The 15994-nt window shown below is 57.6% G+C and overlaps 1 protein-coding gene across 1 annotated transcript; it reads left to right on the top strand.

Annotated features, from left to right (window-relative positions):
* Positions 1-337: 337 nt before the first annotated feature.
* On the top strand, positions 338-4974 carry LOC127305508 (uncharacterized). The gene is made up of 7 exons (XM_051335970.2): positions 338-1883; positions 1993-2354; positions 2436-2768; positions 2853-3264; positions 3372-3477; positions 3562-3900; positions 4269-4974. Exons 1-7 carry the CDS (start codon positions 717-719, stop codon positions 4853-4855), a joined length of 3306 nt encoding a protein of 1101 aa, XP_051191930.2. The 5' UTR covers positions 338-716; the 3' UTR covers positions 4856-4974.
* Positions 4975-15994: the final 11020 nt, after the last annotated feature.

The raw sequence follows: 15994 nt of genomic DNA on the forward strand, positions 1-15994 counted from the left end.
TTGTAGAAGCCGGCCCAGCTACAGCATTGGTGGCCGCAGCCAGGCCGACTAGGACCTAGAGCCAGCCGGCTTCCGGACCAGCCGGCCACGGCGCCAGCCGGCTGCTCCTCAGCCGGCCTTGCCGCGAGCCGGCCAGTGGCCAGCCGGCTGCTCCGCGTCCATTGCCCTATCCGGGGTCTTCCCCCCGACATTAGCCCCCGAAGCTGGCAAGGTCCTGCGTTTAGAAGGACCTAGGCAGGTTTTCCTGGCCTCTCGAATATATTAGACGGCACTTGGAGGGGCCGACTGAGAATTTCCATTCAGCCGGCTGCGCCCTCATCCGGCTCGTTCCTGCCGGCTGCTTCCCAGCCGGCCGCTTTTTACAATTGTACAATTTTTGCTTTCTCGTAAGATCTGATGGCGCCTCCGCCTTGCTGATGAATTTTGGTTCGAGTGGGACTTTTGGTCCGGCTCCGGCTTGCGGCGCGCCGGAGCCTCCGCCGCCTCGGGTCCTGCGCCCGACTTGACGGGTCTGACGCCTGGCCCGGCGGTCGGTTCGTCTGGTCACATCGATGTCCCTCCGGATCCGGTGCGGTAGTGGGCGACGTGGTGTGGCCGTTTCCGATAACCGTTGTAGACGTGGGAGGAGTTACGCGCAGTTACGGCGCAGTAAATCCGGGGAGTTACGGCCCACGACCGCCACTTGGAGGCCAACCGCCCGCGGCAGGAGGCTATAAATGCCGCGGGGGAGCGCCTCGAGGCGGCCACTTGCCACTTCTTCTTCCTCGCACTCTCGCTCCCATCGCTATCCTCTGCGCGCTCGAGCTCGCCGCTGCTCCGGCGAACATCTTCCGCTGGCGAACTCCGGCGGGCGAATCTCCACCGATCCGCCGCCGCCACTCCGCCAATCCGGCGCCACGGGGCCGCGCGTCTCGACGGAGCGTCCTCAGCCGCCGCTGTCGCCGCCGCGATCGCAAGGTTCTTCCTCGCCGTTCAGCCTCTCCTGGTCATCTTCTTCCTCGACCTCGTCAATGGCGTCCCCCAGCGGATCGTGGAGGGGCTCCTACATGCAGGAGGACGACATCGAGCGCCTAGTACGCCTCCGGCGAATTCCGCGGTCGGTCATCACGCGGGTGCCCGGCGAGGAGACGGAGCCCGAGCCGAGGAACGGCGAGCGCGTCGTCTTCGGCGCGCACCTTGATCGCGGGCTGGGTCTGCCGGCCTCGCCCTTCTTCCGGCAATTCCTCGACCACTTCGGCCTCCAGCCGCACCACCTGCCGGCCAACGCGTGCGTCCTCCTGAGCTGCTTCGTAGCGTTCATGGAGGCTTACGCCGGCTTGTGGCCCGACATCGACTTCTGGAGCCGGCTCTTCTTCTTGAAGGCGCAGACCAACGACGGCCGCCTGCGAGCCTGCGGCGCCGCCTCGATCTACACCCGGCCTGGTACGCCTTTCCCCAAGATCCCCACCGTCGACTCGGTGAAGAACTGGCAAATGTCATTCTTCTACGTGCGCAACGAGGGGGAGCTCGTCGACCGGATCAACCTGCCGGAGTTCAATCCGGCTCCTCCAGTCGGCCGGATCAACTGGAGCCACAACGCCCGCTCGACGGACCAGAACGCCGAGGTGAACCTGCTCTGGGATCTCCTGGCGACAGCCACCGCTGGCGGGCTGACTGCCGAAGATCTTCTCTGCACTATCGCCGAGCGCCGGGTGCTGCCGCTCCAGATGCGCACCCACAAGATCGGGCACATGTCCGGCCGGCTCGATCCGAACCGGACGTCTAAGGTGCCGCTCACCAAGGCCCAGGTGGCCAGCCGGGTGAACCACATCACCAAGGCGAACCTGGCGGAGGACTGGAGCTACGGGCTGGTGCCCTGCGACAGGAACCATCCACCGGCGCGGGTAAGCTTCGTGTTTTTGCCATTTTCCGGCTTGCGGCTGCGAGGCCGACTTCCTTTTTCTTCTGCCGACTTCCGGCTTGTCATATGCTCATGTTTTTCTGTCTTTCTAGGTTTTTGAGCGCCAGAACGTCGAGGACGGCGACCTGGCGACGAAGAGGTGGACGCCGGATCTCGTCGATCCGGCTGACCAAGCCGGCGATCACGCCGGCGACGACGACCTGCCGCAGGCGCCTGATCTAGGCGGCCAGGGGGAGCACAATCCGCCCCCTTCACCAGAGCACCAGGAGGAGGAGGAGCCGGCGACGTCCGGCACGGGGCCAATCCCCGCCGTGCCTCTGCGCTCGAGGCCGCCAAGCACCACGGCGACTTCGGCGCCCAAGGGCACGAAACGAGCCGGCTCCACCGCCGCCTTGGAGGCGAAGGCGAAGAAGCAGCGCCGGCAGCAGCCGAAGAAGGTCCCGGAGCAAGCCGGGTGAGTTCTCTTTCTTTTTCTTGTTTGATTCCTTTTCTTTCCTTACTTTTATGCTTATTATCTTTCTGTTTATCCGGCTAGGGCCCCTATCAAGTTTGCCCAGGGCGGCGGCTCCCGGCAAGCTCCGCGCGTTGTGTCCCCGCTTCCGCGCCAGAGGAGGGAGCAGACGCCGCAGCCTTCCTCGCGCGCACCTACGCCGCCGCCGCCTGCGACAGGGGCTTCTTCCTTCGCCGTGCCGTTGGCCTCCGCGCCAGATCGCGGCACGCGGGTCGAGCCAACGCGGCAGCCGACGCTGGACGACATGTTCCCGCGCCGGACGCCTCTTCTCGGACCCGGCCCGGGGCCGGGCGGGGCATGCCGCCTTCAAACGGAGCCGGAGCCGGCGGGGCTGCTCCTAGGACCGGCGCCGGCAGGGCCGCGCCGCCGCGGCCGGAGCCGGCAGCAGGCCCACCGTGGTGGAGTTGGACGAGAGTCCGGAGGGGCGCCTGTGCGCCGGAGACAACCGGGCCGGCTGGGCCATCCGCCGCGCCGGAGCGACGCGCCGCCGCCGCAGCCGACACCAGAGGAGCCGGCCAGGCAGGAGCCGGCAAGGGACGAGCCGGCGCGCACTGGGGACGCTGACTCGCGCGCGCTGGTGAGGACGGAGGGCCCAGCGGGCCCGTCTGAGGGCCTTCATGTGGCCAAGGGTGCCCGGTTGGTGGCTGTGCCGTCTGCCTCCGACTCCAGCTTCGGCTCGGCAGGAACCATGGAGAGGGCATGGCATCAGGCGAATTCCTGCGAGGTACTCAGCCGGGAGGGGCAGCCTGGCACGGCGCCCATGAAGATGCTTTTCTCCGGCTACCGCGCCAGCCTCAAGACCAAGGCCGCCGAGACCCTTGCCCAGCTGGCGACGCTGGAGGATGCTGAGAAGGTGTGTTTTCTTTTCTTCTGCGATTTTCTCGTCCTGGTAGCCCTCCGAGACGTGGGCCGGCTGCCTGAAGTCGGCTCAGGTTTCGTCTAAACAACTGATTCTTTCAGACGGTTGAGGAGCGGCGCACCGTCTTGTACAACCAGGTGGTGACCAGCTACCACCGGGCCAAGATCGAGCGGGCCGCCTTGGCTCGTGAGCTGGAGGCCGTCAAGGGTGAGCTCTACGCTTCTTTCGACTTGACGTCTTATTTTCTTTTTAATCTTGGTTGGCTGATATTTCCTTCCGGCCGCCCCGCAGCTGAAGCCGCCAAAGTCCCGCAGCTGGAGTCGGATCTCCGAGCCGCTCGCGCGCAGTGCGCCGAGAGCGAGGAGGCGGGCCGATCCGCCGCCGGCAAGCTCAAGCTGGCTGAGCAGGAGCTGACACGGCTGCGCCTGCTGGAGAAGAACCACATCACCGAGCTCAACTCCCTCAGGTCGGCGGAGAAGGAGAAGGTGGACGATCTGAGCCGGCGGCTGTCGGAGGTGGAGAAGCAGCGGCTTGCGCTGCAGGAGGAGGTCACTGCCAAGTCCACAGAGCTGACGGCTACCGCCAAACGCTGGACTGATGACTTTAGCGCGCTTGATCGCGGCTTGGCGGGTGAGTGCATCCTTATGTTCCTACCCTGTGCCGGCTTTTCGGCTGTCGACTGCCGACTTTCGTTGGTAGCCGGCAGCAGAAACTTCTGATTTTTCGATATCTCCATCTTCGGGCTGGGGGCAGTCGGTTCTTGCCGGCTGCCGCCAGGCTTTTTCTTTTTTACTTCGAAATCTCCATTTTCGGGCTGGGGGCAGTCGGTTCTTGCCGGCTGCCGCCAGGCTTACTTTAGAGCTTCGGAATCTCCATCTTCGGGCTGGGGGCAGTCGGTTCTTGCCGGCTGCCGCCAGGCTTACTTTAGGACTTCGAAAATTTGCATTTTTCAGCTTATTTCGGCTTTGATGGCTTCTGACATGCTTCTTCTTCTTCAGCGGCCTTCCCTGAGACGCAGGAGGCGGCTTTGGCAGCCGTCGGCGCCGCACGTGACTCCAGGAGGCAGGAGACTGGCGAGGGCAGCTCGGAGTACTTCTCCATGGAGGACCACCTGGCGTCCATGGCCGCCCGCATCGAGCCCGTCACCCAGCTCGGCTGGGAGTTGCGGAAAGCGGCTGAAGAGCTGGTGCCCATGCTATGGCCTGGGGAGGCGGTGCCGCAAGACATCTCCGGCCTCATCTCCGCGATGGAGCGGGCGCCGGACCGCTTCCTCGACTGGAAGGAGTCGGCCACGCGCGCCGGTGCCGACATGGCGCTGTCCTTCGTCCTCTCCTGGTACAACGAGGTGGACCTGGGGCAGCTGGAGTCCCGGCGAGCCGGCGTGGAGACCAAGCTCCCAGCCGATCTCAAGGCCGCCCGCCTCGCTCGAGCCAGCACCATCGCCGAGTTCGTCGACAAGACCCTCTTCGTCGCGGATCCGAACCCTCCTCCATCCAATGATGAAGAATACATGGATGAGGAGGAGGCGGAAGACGTGCCTGAGGACGACCCGGCCGCCGGCTCCACTGATGCCCCTCCGGCTTAGATTTCCTGCTTTTCAGTTGTTCTTTTGCAAGACAATTTATTAAATCCCCGGGATGCCGGGTGCAGATGTAAGACAATATTATCGCCTTTTATTAAGTCACACTTTAGTGTGTTTGTTAATCATTTGTGTGCCGATTTGCTTTCTTTCGACTCGTTCGCTTTTTCCCATCCGCCCCACTCTTTGGCTGTGCCCTTGCCGGTCGTACGTCCGACTTGCGATCCGTCGCCGGATCAAGAACGGGCCGCTGGGTGAGGCCGACAGTATTTCGCCGAACGAGCTGAATTCGGCAATCCGGCACTTTATGAAAAGTTGCAAGTCAACTCGCTTACTCTTTCCCTTAGTCGTTTTCGCGTGCCGGCTCCCTAGGCCTTACTCCCGCCAGCCGGACAGCCGGGTTGCGGTCTGTAGCTGGATCGGAAGCCGGCTGTCGGAAACCGGATCACGTTACTGAGCCGGCCGCGTGAGAGGGTTCAAGCCAATTGGCGAAACAAGGTAAAGTACGCGAAAAACTTGTCGGAAACGGCGCTCTTGGCGCAAGCTTTTTCATAACTTGCAAAAGGGATACAAGGGATACATACATTCCTGCTCTCATGTGTAAAATGGGCGGAGTAACCTGACATTCCAGGGACGTTTAGTCTCCTCGTCAGCCTTGTCCGGCTTGTTTTTCTTAGCCTCTTGGGCATCTATGAGATAGTAGGAATCATTGCCTACCGCCTTGCTCACGATGAAGGGACCCTCCCATGGGGATGACAGTTTATGCTGTCCGGCTGTCCTCTGGATCAGCCGGAGCACTAGGTCTCCTTCTCGGAATGCTAAGGGCTGGACCTTCCGGCTGTGATAGCGTCGGAGGCTTTGCTGGTAGATGGTAGATCTAGACTCAGCCAGCAGCCGGGCCTCTTCGACCAGGTCGACTCCATCTTCGCGAGCTTCTTTGGCTTCGGCTTCTGTGTAGAGCTTGATCCTTGGCGCGTCATGCTCGATATCAGTCGGCAAGACGGCTTCGGCCCCGTATACGAGGAAAAATGGTGTGAAGCCGACTGAGCGGTTTGTCGTTGTGCGCAGGCTCCACAGCACATTGGGCAGCTCCTCAATCCAGCAGCCGGCTGCTCGCTCGAGCGGCTCCACCAGCCGGGGCCGGATGCCGGCTAGGACTAAGCCGTTAGCCTTTTCCACTTGTCCGTTGGACTCTGGGTGTGCCACAGAAGATAGGGCCATCCGGATCCCCATTTCCCCGCAATAGCGAGAGAAGATGCCTTGGGAGAAGTTGGTGCCGTTGTCGGTGATGATGGTGTGGGGGTAGCCGAATCTCACAATGATCTCCTTGAGGAATGTGACGGCTGTGGACCCGTCCAGTTTCTTGATTGGCTTGGCTTCGATCCACTTGGTGAATTTGTCAATCATCACCAAGAGGTGTGTCATGCCGCCTCGCGCTGTTCTGAATGGGCCCACCATATCCAAGCCCCATACGGCAAATGGCCATGTGATGGGGATGGTTTTCAAGGCGGAAGCCGGCTGGTGTCTTTGCTTTGCGAAGCGCTGACAGCCGTTGCACTTCTTCACCAAATCTTCTGCGTCTCTGAGCGCAGTCGGCCAGTAAAAGCCGTGCCGGAAGGCTTTGGCCACTATGGCTCTGGATGAGGCGTGATGTCCGCACTCTCCTTGATGGATTTCTCGTAGGAGTTCAATCCCTTCAGCCGGCTCGACGCACCGCTGGAACACCCCACTTACGCTGCGTTTGTACAGCTGGTGGTTGATGATGGTGTAGGCCTTGGCCCTTCTCTCAATCTGCCTGGCCTGGACTCTATCATCAGGCAGCACACCGTCGGTGAGGTAGGAGAGGAATTCTTGTGCCCATGAAGGTACGCATCTTATCTCGAATACGCTGACCAACAGGGCCTCCTGCGTGGGAGCTTCCGGATTCGACTGCATGGTCGCCGGGTCCGGCTTGCTAGCCGGCGGGTTCGGCTTGCTAGCCCCCGAGTTTGGCGATGAAGCCCCCGGGTTGGACTGAGAAGTCCCCGGGTTCGGCATGCTAGCCGGCGGGTTTGGCTTGTTAGCCCCCGACTTGGGCGATGAAGCCCCCGGGTTCGGCTGAGCAGCCCCCGGGTCAGCCGGCACGAATATTGAATCCGAGTCCGGTGACGGTATGATGGACGGCTTCTTGAGAACCGCCAAGGCGACACCCGGCGGAATGGCTTGCCGGGTTGAGCCAATCTTGGATAAGGCATCAGCCGCTTCGTTATTTGCTCGTGGCACATGGTGGAATTCGCAGCCGTCGAAGAAGCCGGATAGCTGCTGGACATGGAAGCGGTACGAGGCCATGTTGGCGTCCTTCGCGTCCCAGTCGCCAGATGCTTGCTGTATGACCAAGTCGGAGTCGCCGAAGCAGAGTATGCGACGCACGCCAATCTCCTTGGCCAGCTTCAGCCCATGAATGAGCGCTTCGTACTCCGCCACATTGTTGGAGGCGGCGAAGTGGATCTGCAGGACGTAGTCCAGCCGGTCCCCCTTGGGAGAAGTTATGACGATGCCGGCTCCCAAGCCGTTGCGCATCTTCGAGCCGTCGAAGTGCATCTTCCAGTGTGTGGAATCCGGCACAGGCGGCAGGTACTGCATCTCAGCCCGGTCGACGAAGAAGTCCGCGAGGATCTGCGACTTGATGGCTGTGCGTGGCTCGTAGAGGATGGTGTGGGCGGCTAGCTCCAGGGCCCACTTGGCAACCCGGCCGTTGGCGTCCTTGCTGCCGATGATTTCCGCCAAGGGTGCTGTGGCAACCACCCTGATGGGGTGCTCTTGGAAGTAGTGCTTGAGCTTCTTGGCCGCCATGTAGACGCCGTAGGTGACCTTCTGGTAGTGGGGGTAATTTTGCTTCGACTGGGAGAGCACTTCGCTGAGGTAATAGACTGGGCGCTGGACCAGCTTCTCTCTGTTTTCGGCTTCTTTGCGCTCCACCACCAGGACAACGCTAACCACTCGGTTGGTGGCTGCGATGTACAACAGCATCGGCTCCATTGAAGCCGGCGTTGCAAGGATTGGCGCGGTTGAGAGCACGCGCTTTAAGTCACGGAAGGCTTCGTCCGCCTGCGGTGACCAGACGAATTTGTCCGCCTTCTTCATTAGTTGATACAGGGGCAGTGCCTTCTCTCCCAGCCGGCTGACGAAGCGACTCAAGGAGGCCAGGCAGCCAGCAAACTTCTGGACGTCCTTGAGGCACTGCGGCAGTTCCATCTTCTCCAGGGCACTGATCTTGTCCGGGTTGGCTTCAATCCCTCGCTGAGAGACGAGGTAGCCAAGGAGCTGGCCAGACGGCACGCCGAATGTGCACTTGGCCGGGTTGAGCTTCATCCGGAATCTTCTCAGATTGGTGAAGGTTTCTCTCAGGTCGTCAAGGAGGGTAGGCATCTCCTTGGTTTTTACAACGACATCATCCACATATGCGTGAACATTTCTGCCGATTTGATCCTGCAAACACTTTTGCATGCACCTTTGGTAGGTGGCGCCTGCATTTTTCAAGCCGAATGGCATAGTCGTAGTGATAAGCCCCGTACGGGGTAATGAACGAAGTCTTTATTTGATCAGCCGGATTCAAAGGAATCTGGTGGTAGCCTGAATAGGCATCTAGGAAAGACAACAGTTCACAGCCGGCAGTCGAGTCTATGACTTGATCTATGCGCGGCAGGGGAAAGGGATCCTTTGGGCACGCCTTGTTCAGGCTGGTGTAGTCGATACACATGCGCCAGGAGCCGTTCTTCTTCAACACCAGGACCGGGTTCGCCAACCAGTCCGGGTGCAGCACTTCCATGATGAAGCCGGCAGCTAGGAGCCGGGCGATTTCTTCACCGATGGCCTTCCTTCGTTCTTCGGCGAAGCGCCTGAGAGGCTGCTTCACCGGCTTGGCTTCGGGCCGGACGTGGAGGTGGTGCTCAGCCAACTCCCTCGGCACACCCGGCATGTCTCTTGGAGTCCATGCGAAGATGTCCCGATTCTCACGGAGGAAGCTGGTGAGCTCGCTTTCCTATTTCTTGTTCAAGCCGGCACCGATGGTGACGAACTTGTCCGGCTGCGCCGGGTCCAGGAGGATCTTCTTGGTGTGGTCGGCCGGCTGGAAGTGAGTCGTCCCAGCCGGGTTGCCCGCAGCCGGCATGTCTGTCTGCGCGGCTTTGGCGAGGGCAACGGCGTCGTGGATGAGCTGCTTCTCGGTGGCGATGACCAGCGTCTGGGCCATCTTGGAGCTCTGCATGGCGCAGTCCATGGAGCGGCGATAGTCGCCGGCTACGGTAATGACCCCCTTGGGGCCAGGCAGCTTCATCTTCAGGTACCCATAGTGGGGCACCGCCATGAACTTGGTCAGGGCTGGCCTGCCCAGGAGCGCGTGGTAGGGACTCACGAGGTCCACCACCTCGAACTCGATTCTCTCAGTGCGGAAGTGGTCCGGCTTCCCGAACATCACCTCCAGCGTGATCCGGCCGATCGGCTGGCAGCAATGGCCTGGCACGATGCCGTGGAAGACGGTGTGGTTGGGGCGCAACTCGGCCGCCGGGCTGCCCAGCTGGCGGGCGGTGTCGCGGTAGAGGATGTTGATGCTGCTGCCGCCGTCGATGAGGACGCGCGAAAAACGCACGCTGCGCCGGGTTGTGCCGATGGTGGGGTCGAGGACCATGGCGTAGCTGCCCGGCTTCGGCAGGACAGCCGGTGTGTCGCGGCGATCAAAAGTGATGGCCTGCTCTGACCAGTTTAGGTACTGGGGGACCGGCGGTATGACCGCGTTGACCTCGAGGGAACGGCGCTCTTGGCTCGTCCTGTCCTCGGGCTCGGAGGTGAAGATGATGTAAGTGGCGTCTTCGGCCAGATATCGGCCGCCATGGTGCACTTGGTTAGCCTCGTGGTGCTCGAGGTTGGCGTTCTCTGCGCCGGCTTGGCCACCCGGCCCGCCGGCTGGTGGGGGCGGGGGTGGAGGCGGTAGAGGTTCACCGCTTGTCAGCCGCTTCATGAAGTGGCAGTCGCGGGTGGTGTGGTTGGAGGGGTTCTTGCCGCTGTGGTACTTGCACGGCGAGTCGAGCATTTGCTCAAAGGTGTACTTCGGCTTCCACTGCCGGTCCTGCTTCTGGCGGCGGCTGCCGCCTGCCGCGTTGTCTGCCACGGCGGCTACGTGGGCGGAGCCGTACCGGCGGTCCGGCTGGTCGCTGTGACGCTTGCCGCGGTAGTTGTCCCGACGGCTGCCATGCGAGCCGCCCTCGGCCGGCTTGTGCTCAGCCGGCCTGTTGTTGTCCCGCCTTGCTGGAGCCGGTGAAATATCAGCCGGCGCCTTGCCGGCTTCCTCTGCCAGCGCGTACTTGTCGGCGATGGCCATCAAGGCGGCCATCGACTTGGGGTCACTGCGGCGCAACTTGTGCCACAGCATGGTGTTGGGCCGACAGCCTCCCATGAAGAAGCTGATGGCCTGGATCTCGTGCACGCCCTCGCAGGAGTTGCGCATCTCGCACCAACGCGTCAGGTACGCGCGATCCGTCTCGTCGGGGCCCCGCTTGCACATCTCGAGCTGTCGGGGCGACCCGGCCGGCGATAGGTGCCGGTGAAGTTGCTGATGAAGGCCGCTTCGAAGTCGAGCCAGCCGTTTATGCTGCCGGCTGGCAGGTTGTTGAGCCATGTGCGGGCGGAGCCGACCAGCATCAGGGGGGAGTAGCGCACGGCCCAGCGCTTGTTGCCTTTGGCGATGCCGACTGCGGTGGAGTAGTCCTGCAGCCAATCCTCCGGCTTGGCGGTGCCGTCGTACTTGGGGGTGTCGCGGGGGAGCGTGAAGCCTTCGAGTGTGGGCTCGTTGGCGATGCGGGGCCCGAAGCACTTTGGGCCGGCTGGAGCTTCTTCTTCCGCAATGCGGGATTCGACCAGCCGGTCGAGGCGATCTCGGGCGTCGGCGGGCTCGATGCGCGGGCCCAGCCGGGAGTGTGCCGGCTGGCGTGCGCCGCTTGCTTCTGGAGCCGGCCGGTGATGACGGCGGGGCCCGGAGTCTTGCTCCTGGTTCCGGCTTGGAGGGGGCCGGGCTGCGGTCGCCGCCGCTCGGCTGGTGGCTTGGCCGGCCCGAGCTGTGCGTGGCCCGGGAGTCATGGCGTCGGCTTGGTCCTGGGGAGGCGGACTCGGCCGTGTCCCTGGCACCTTCCCCGTCGTTGCCTGCAGCTCCGCGAGCGTGAGAAGCTCTGGGGGCATTGACATACCTGGGGTCGGCGATCTGCCTGTTGGCCGCGTTAAGCAGCTCAGTCACCCGCCTGGTCTGGCGGCGTAACTCTTCGCCTTCGAGGCGGCTCAGCTCTTCTGCGGCGGCTTCGGCCGCGCGCATGTTCTTGTCGGGGGTGTTGTAGACGGGGAGCTCCGCGGACGGAGCCGGCGAAGGAGCGCCGTCGCGGGCGATCTCAGCGCCAAGGTCGCGGCCCCTGCGGCGGACATGGCCGGCTCTGCTTGGCTCGTCGCCGCCTGGAGTGAGGCCGTGGGCGCGGTTGTACTCGCGCTGGGTGATCTCCATCTGGCGCTTAGCAGCAGCCAGTTCTTCGGTTTGCTTGAGGAGGAGCTGGCGGTGCGCCTCCAAGTCCGCCTCGACGGCGGTGGGATCTCCGCCAGGCGTGAGCGGGGTGCTCAGTTTTGCCCGGACTGCGTCCAGCCGGGACGGTGGTGGTGGCGCTTTCGGGCCCGAGCCGGAGGCGTTGGGGTCGATGTTGCGCTCCAAGCCGGGGCCGCGGGTGCGCGGGTTCTTCTCGGGGAGCTCCTCGCCAGCCATCATGACTTGCACGACGGCGGGGCTGGCGGGAGCGCTGCTGCCGGCTCGCGGAGGAGGGCTAGCGCAGCGCAGCACCTGCCGCGGGTAGCGCGGCGGTGCGACGGTGGCGACGTAAACGTCGAAGCCGCCGAAGGAGATGACGCTGCCGTCGGCTGGGAAGGGCCGGTCAGCGAAGCAGCCAGCGTTGTCGCTGACGCAGTCGAGGGAACCGAATCTCCAGATCAAGCCTGAAGCGACTCGCTCGCCGGTGGTGGTGGTGAGGCCCGTCCGGATGAAGACACCGGCCGAGGATGCTGAAGGCCCCACGGTGGGCGCCAAATGTCGTGGTATCGTCACGGCATATGCCATAGGGTGGCTAATCGAAGTGGTTCCTGAGGGATCTCACGGCGGTATCCGGAAGCGGGTATGGGCACGAGCGACACGGCGACGTACCCAGGTTCGAGGCCCTCCGGTGGAGGCAAAACCTCTACTCCTGCTATGAGTGTATATGATGATCACACAGTACAGTGGTGCTCCTAGAGCTGTGTCCGGCTGGCCCTGAGAGGCTAAGGGAGACGATGGTCTCTCTCACAGGGCAGCTCTGTAGGTAGGTGAAAGCAATAAATGATCGATCGTCCCCGCACTAGAGGGGTAGTGCGGCTTATATAGGCACCGGCACTTTTACACATAAGACCCTATAGTCTACTGGCCGGCTTGGCCGGCTTCGGCTCCCGCTCCTTCCCGAGGCGGTGACGTCAGGAGTGGTTGAGCGTCATGGCCTGTCCCATCCGGCTGCCACGGTCAGCGGTATGGAGGAGGTGTCCCTGTCGCCGTCAGCCACTGTGGCCGGTACGGATCGTCGTAAGCTTCTGACGGCCTGCGCGTGGCACTATTGCTCCACAGTGCCCCGCGCATTACGGAAGATGGAGTCAGCGTGGACTTTGGGAACCCGGATCACCAACCCGGTTCCTTCCAGTGCAAGACTCGCCAGCCTCGAGTCGGTCTGAGGTACAAACCCCAGTCGGATATGGCTTGTAGAAGCCGGCCCAGCTACAGCATTGGTGGCCGCAGCCAGGCCGACTAGGACCTAGAGCCAGCCGGCTTCCGGACCAGCCGGCCACGGCGCCAGCCGGCTTCTCCTCAGCCGGCCTTGCCGCGAGCCGGCCAGTGGCCAGCCGGCTGCTCCGCGTCCATTGCCCTATCCGGGGTCTTCCCCCCGACAACTTCTTTGTTTGCAGTTGGTTTATCATTGTTCAAAATCAATCCTTTGTCCACAAATCATTTATTTGATCACAAAGTAAACCATACCTACAAGGTTCAATATGTACTTCGATCTCCATGGCTAAAACACTTTGTAGTCATGGGAGCCATGATTGTCGTAGCTGCTTCCGGAACCATTTCCGATGCTGCGCTACTCTGATCATTATGCTCAGGTTCATAAACCTTATCAAGTTCTATTGTCCTCCCACTCAAATACTTCGCTAGAAAACAATTTCTTGGAAATAAGCAAGTAACATTAACAAACACTTTTGTCTTTTACTTCATAGTGGGAAGAATTCCCAATCCATTCTCTTGGGATAACCAACAAAGATATTCATCCGGTTTTGGTTGTAAACTCATTTACTTATACCAAAATTTTAAGAAAGGACTATTAGGGTTTATACCCATGCCATAACTTGTATGGTGTCATTTCAACGGATCATGATGATGCTCTATTCAGTGTAAAAGCGGTAGTCTCTAAAGCATAATCCACAAAAATATAATGGCTTCATTTTATCTCATCATTGATCCAACAAGGTTTGGATACGTCTCTCGGACACTTTATCATCACTATGATACTCCAAGAAACGTGAGTTGTAGAACAACTTCATAACTCTCTTAGATGTTCGCTAAAACTCGTAATTCAAATATTTCCACTATGATCCAATCATAGATATTTGACTTTTCTATTACGATGATTTCCACTTCATGCTGAAATTTATTTGAATCCATTCAAATGTTTCAAACCTCTTCCTTATCGAATATATCCACATATATATACTCAATTCATTGTTGGAAGTTTTCATGAAGTACAAGAATCTCTCGCACACAACTATGCCCAGTGAACCACATATATCATCATGTATGTTTACACTAAGTTAGTTGCCCGTTCAACTCTTGGCCTATGAACGGTATTTAAGTCATTTCCTTTTAGAAGAGATTTGCAAGCGCCAAATGATTCAAAAATCATATGACTCCAAAATTTCCATTCAAATGGAGTTCCTTCATGCGTTCCTTTCTAACATGACCTAAATGGCGGTTCCACTAATGAGTGGAATTCAAATCATTTGCCTTATGGCATTTTAGCGTCAGTGTTATGTATGTATATTTCACCATTAAGATTTATAATAACTTATCCATCGTACATGGAGCAATGTCATAATTTGAACAACTCATTGTCTTCATTTGACCAGAGCAAAATAACAATTTATTAAGTTCTTTATTATAAATTTTAAGGGCTAGGTAGAATGCCAACGACAAACATAATAACACTTTATTATGTTCCAGACGTGCATTATTACCATATTCCTTATCAGTCACTTAGGCCATCGTATTCTTGTATTGCGTTGTATTGTATGACATCTCATACCAACCAATCTGGTACAAATACCCAAGAATTTTATTATGTGACCAAACAAGGAATACATCCATAACATGTATATCATCTATATACACATGAGCTAGACTTTCTAGTCTTTTCTTTCTTTCTGCCAAAATATCTTTTGTAGTTTCTCTTTTAGCTTTCCTCATTCTCAGAAAACACTTCACCTTCAATAACTTCTAGGTACATTGGTCAAATACCAATAACCTTGAGATTCTTACTTTAAAGTTGATCATCATATGACAAGTGTTCCAGATTTCACTATTAGTAATTTTGCAATATGATGAACAATTTCACTCATAATTTTATCCATCATATCATGACGACTTTCCGAGACCATGTCTGTACATGCTAGGCTCGTAAACTTTAACCTCGGTATTCGCATGTGCAAATCTGGCTTGCACCCGTTGTATGCACACGTAGAATCTATCACACCCGATCATCACGTGATGCTTCGAAACGACGAGTCTTAGCAACGTTGCATACTGAGAACGATCACTTCATGGATATGCGAATATCGTTAGTGCCCAACTTAGTTGGAGGATTGGGACGCCTGGCGTCTTCAACCTTCGTACATTCCCATAAAACTTATGAGTTTATGTAGTCTCACTAGATTATATTCTATCATCTTGCAATAAGGTCTTAGATATCACATATATCTCATACCTCGCTTATTTCTGAAAACAAAATTTTCAGCTCCTTACTTTTCAAACGGATTTGAACTTCAAGTTTCACGGAGACAAGATGATTTTGTACTAATTGAAACCATTGCTCTTTGAATCATCAATGTGAGGTTTACTAAAAGTTTGCATTAGGACTTAATCATATCTTGATTCTTTAACAATACGGTACCAGTCCGTAAAGTTACTTGTCAGACTTAACAGTATTTCTATCTCAATTACAAGACTAGCGCATGGTAGAAAACGGATGCCAATTCTACAAACTTTAATTCAAAATACTATTCAGACTATGTTCATGATAATTAGTTCATATTTTAATCTAATTACTAATGAACTCCCACTTAATACAACATCCCTCATGGTTGTTAAGTGGTACACGATCCAAATCCACTACACCAAAACTGATCATCACGTGAGATGATGTAGCTTCAATGGTGAACATCAACATGTTGATCATATCATCCATATGACTCGTGTTCAACCTTTCGGTTTCCTGTGTCCCGAGGCCATGTCTGTACATGCTAGGCTCGCCAAGCAAACCCAAGTATTCCGCGTGTGCAATCATGGCTTACACCCGTTGTATGTGAACGTAGAGTCTATCACATCCGATCATCACGAGATGCTTCGAAACGACGAACTGTAGCAACGGTGCATACGAGGGGAGAACACTTTATTATCTTGATATTAATGTGAGGGATCATCTTATAATGCTACCGTCGTGATCTAAGCAAGATAAGATGCATAAAGGATTAACATCACATGCAATTCATAATATGTGATATGATATGGCCTTTCTTCTTGTGCTTTTGATCTCCATCTCCAAAGCACACGAGCATGATCTCCATCATCACCAGCATTGCACCAAGGTCCATGGCACCGCTTCATGGTTGTCCATCACTTATAGCTACTATAACAACTACTTGAAATAAAGCTATTACATGATGAATAGACACGCAGGTCTTAACAAATTTAAAGACAACCATTAGGCTCCTGCCGGTTGCCATAATACAATAATGAACATCTCATACATCAAATATAATCATCATCACATCATGGCCATATCACATCAC

The sequence above is a fragment of the Lolium perenne genome, chromosome 1 (genome assembly GCF_019359855.2).
Source record: "Lolium perenne isolate Kyuss_39 chromosome 1, Kyuss_2.0, whole genome shotgun sequence".
NCBI lineage: Eukaryota > Viridiplantae > Streptophyta > Magnoliopsida > Poales > Poaceae > Lolium > Lolium perenne.

Excerpts from the sequence above, each read along its gene's own strand:
- LOC127305508 (XM_051335970.2), top strand. The coding sequence starts at position 717 with ATGCCGCGGGGGAGCGCCTCGAGGCGGCCACTTGCCACTTCTTCTTCC. Across the intron at positions 2,355-2,435 it reads AAGGTCCCGGAGCAAGCCGG|GGCCCCTATCAAGTTTGCCC; the intron begins GTGAGTTCTCTT and ends TTATCCGGCTAG. Across the intron at positions 3,265-3,371 it reads CGCTGGAGGATGCTGAGAAG|ACGGTTGAGGAGCGGCGCAC; the intron begins GTGTGTTTTCTT and ends TGATTCTTTCAG.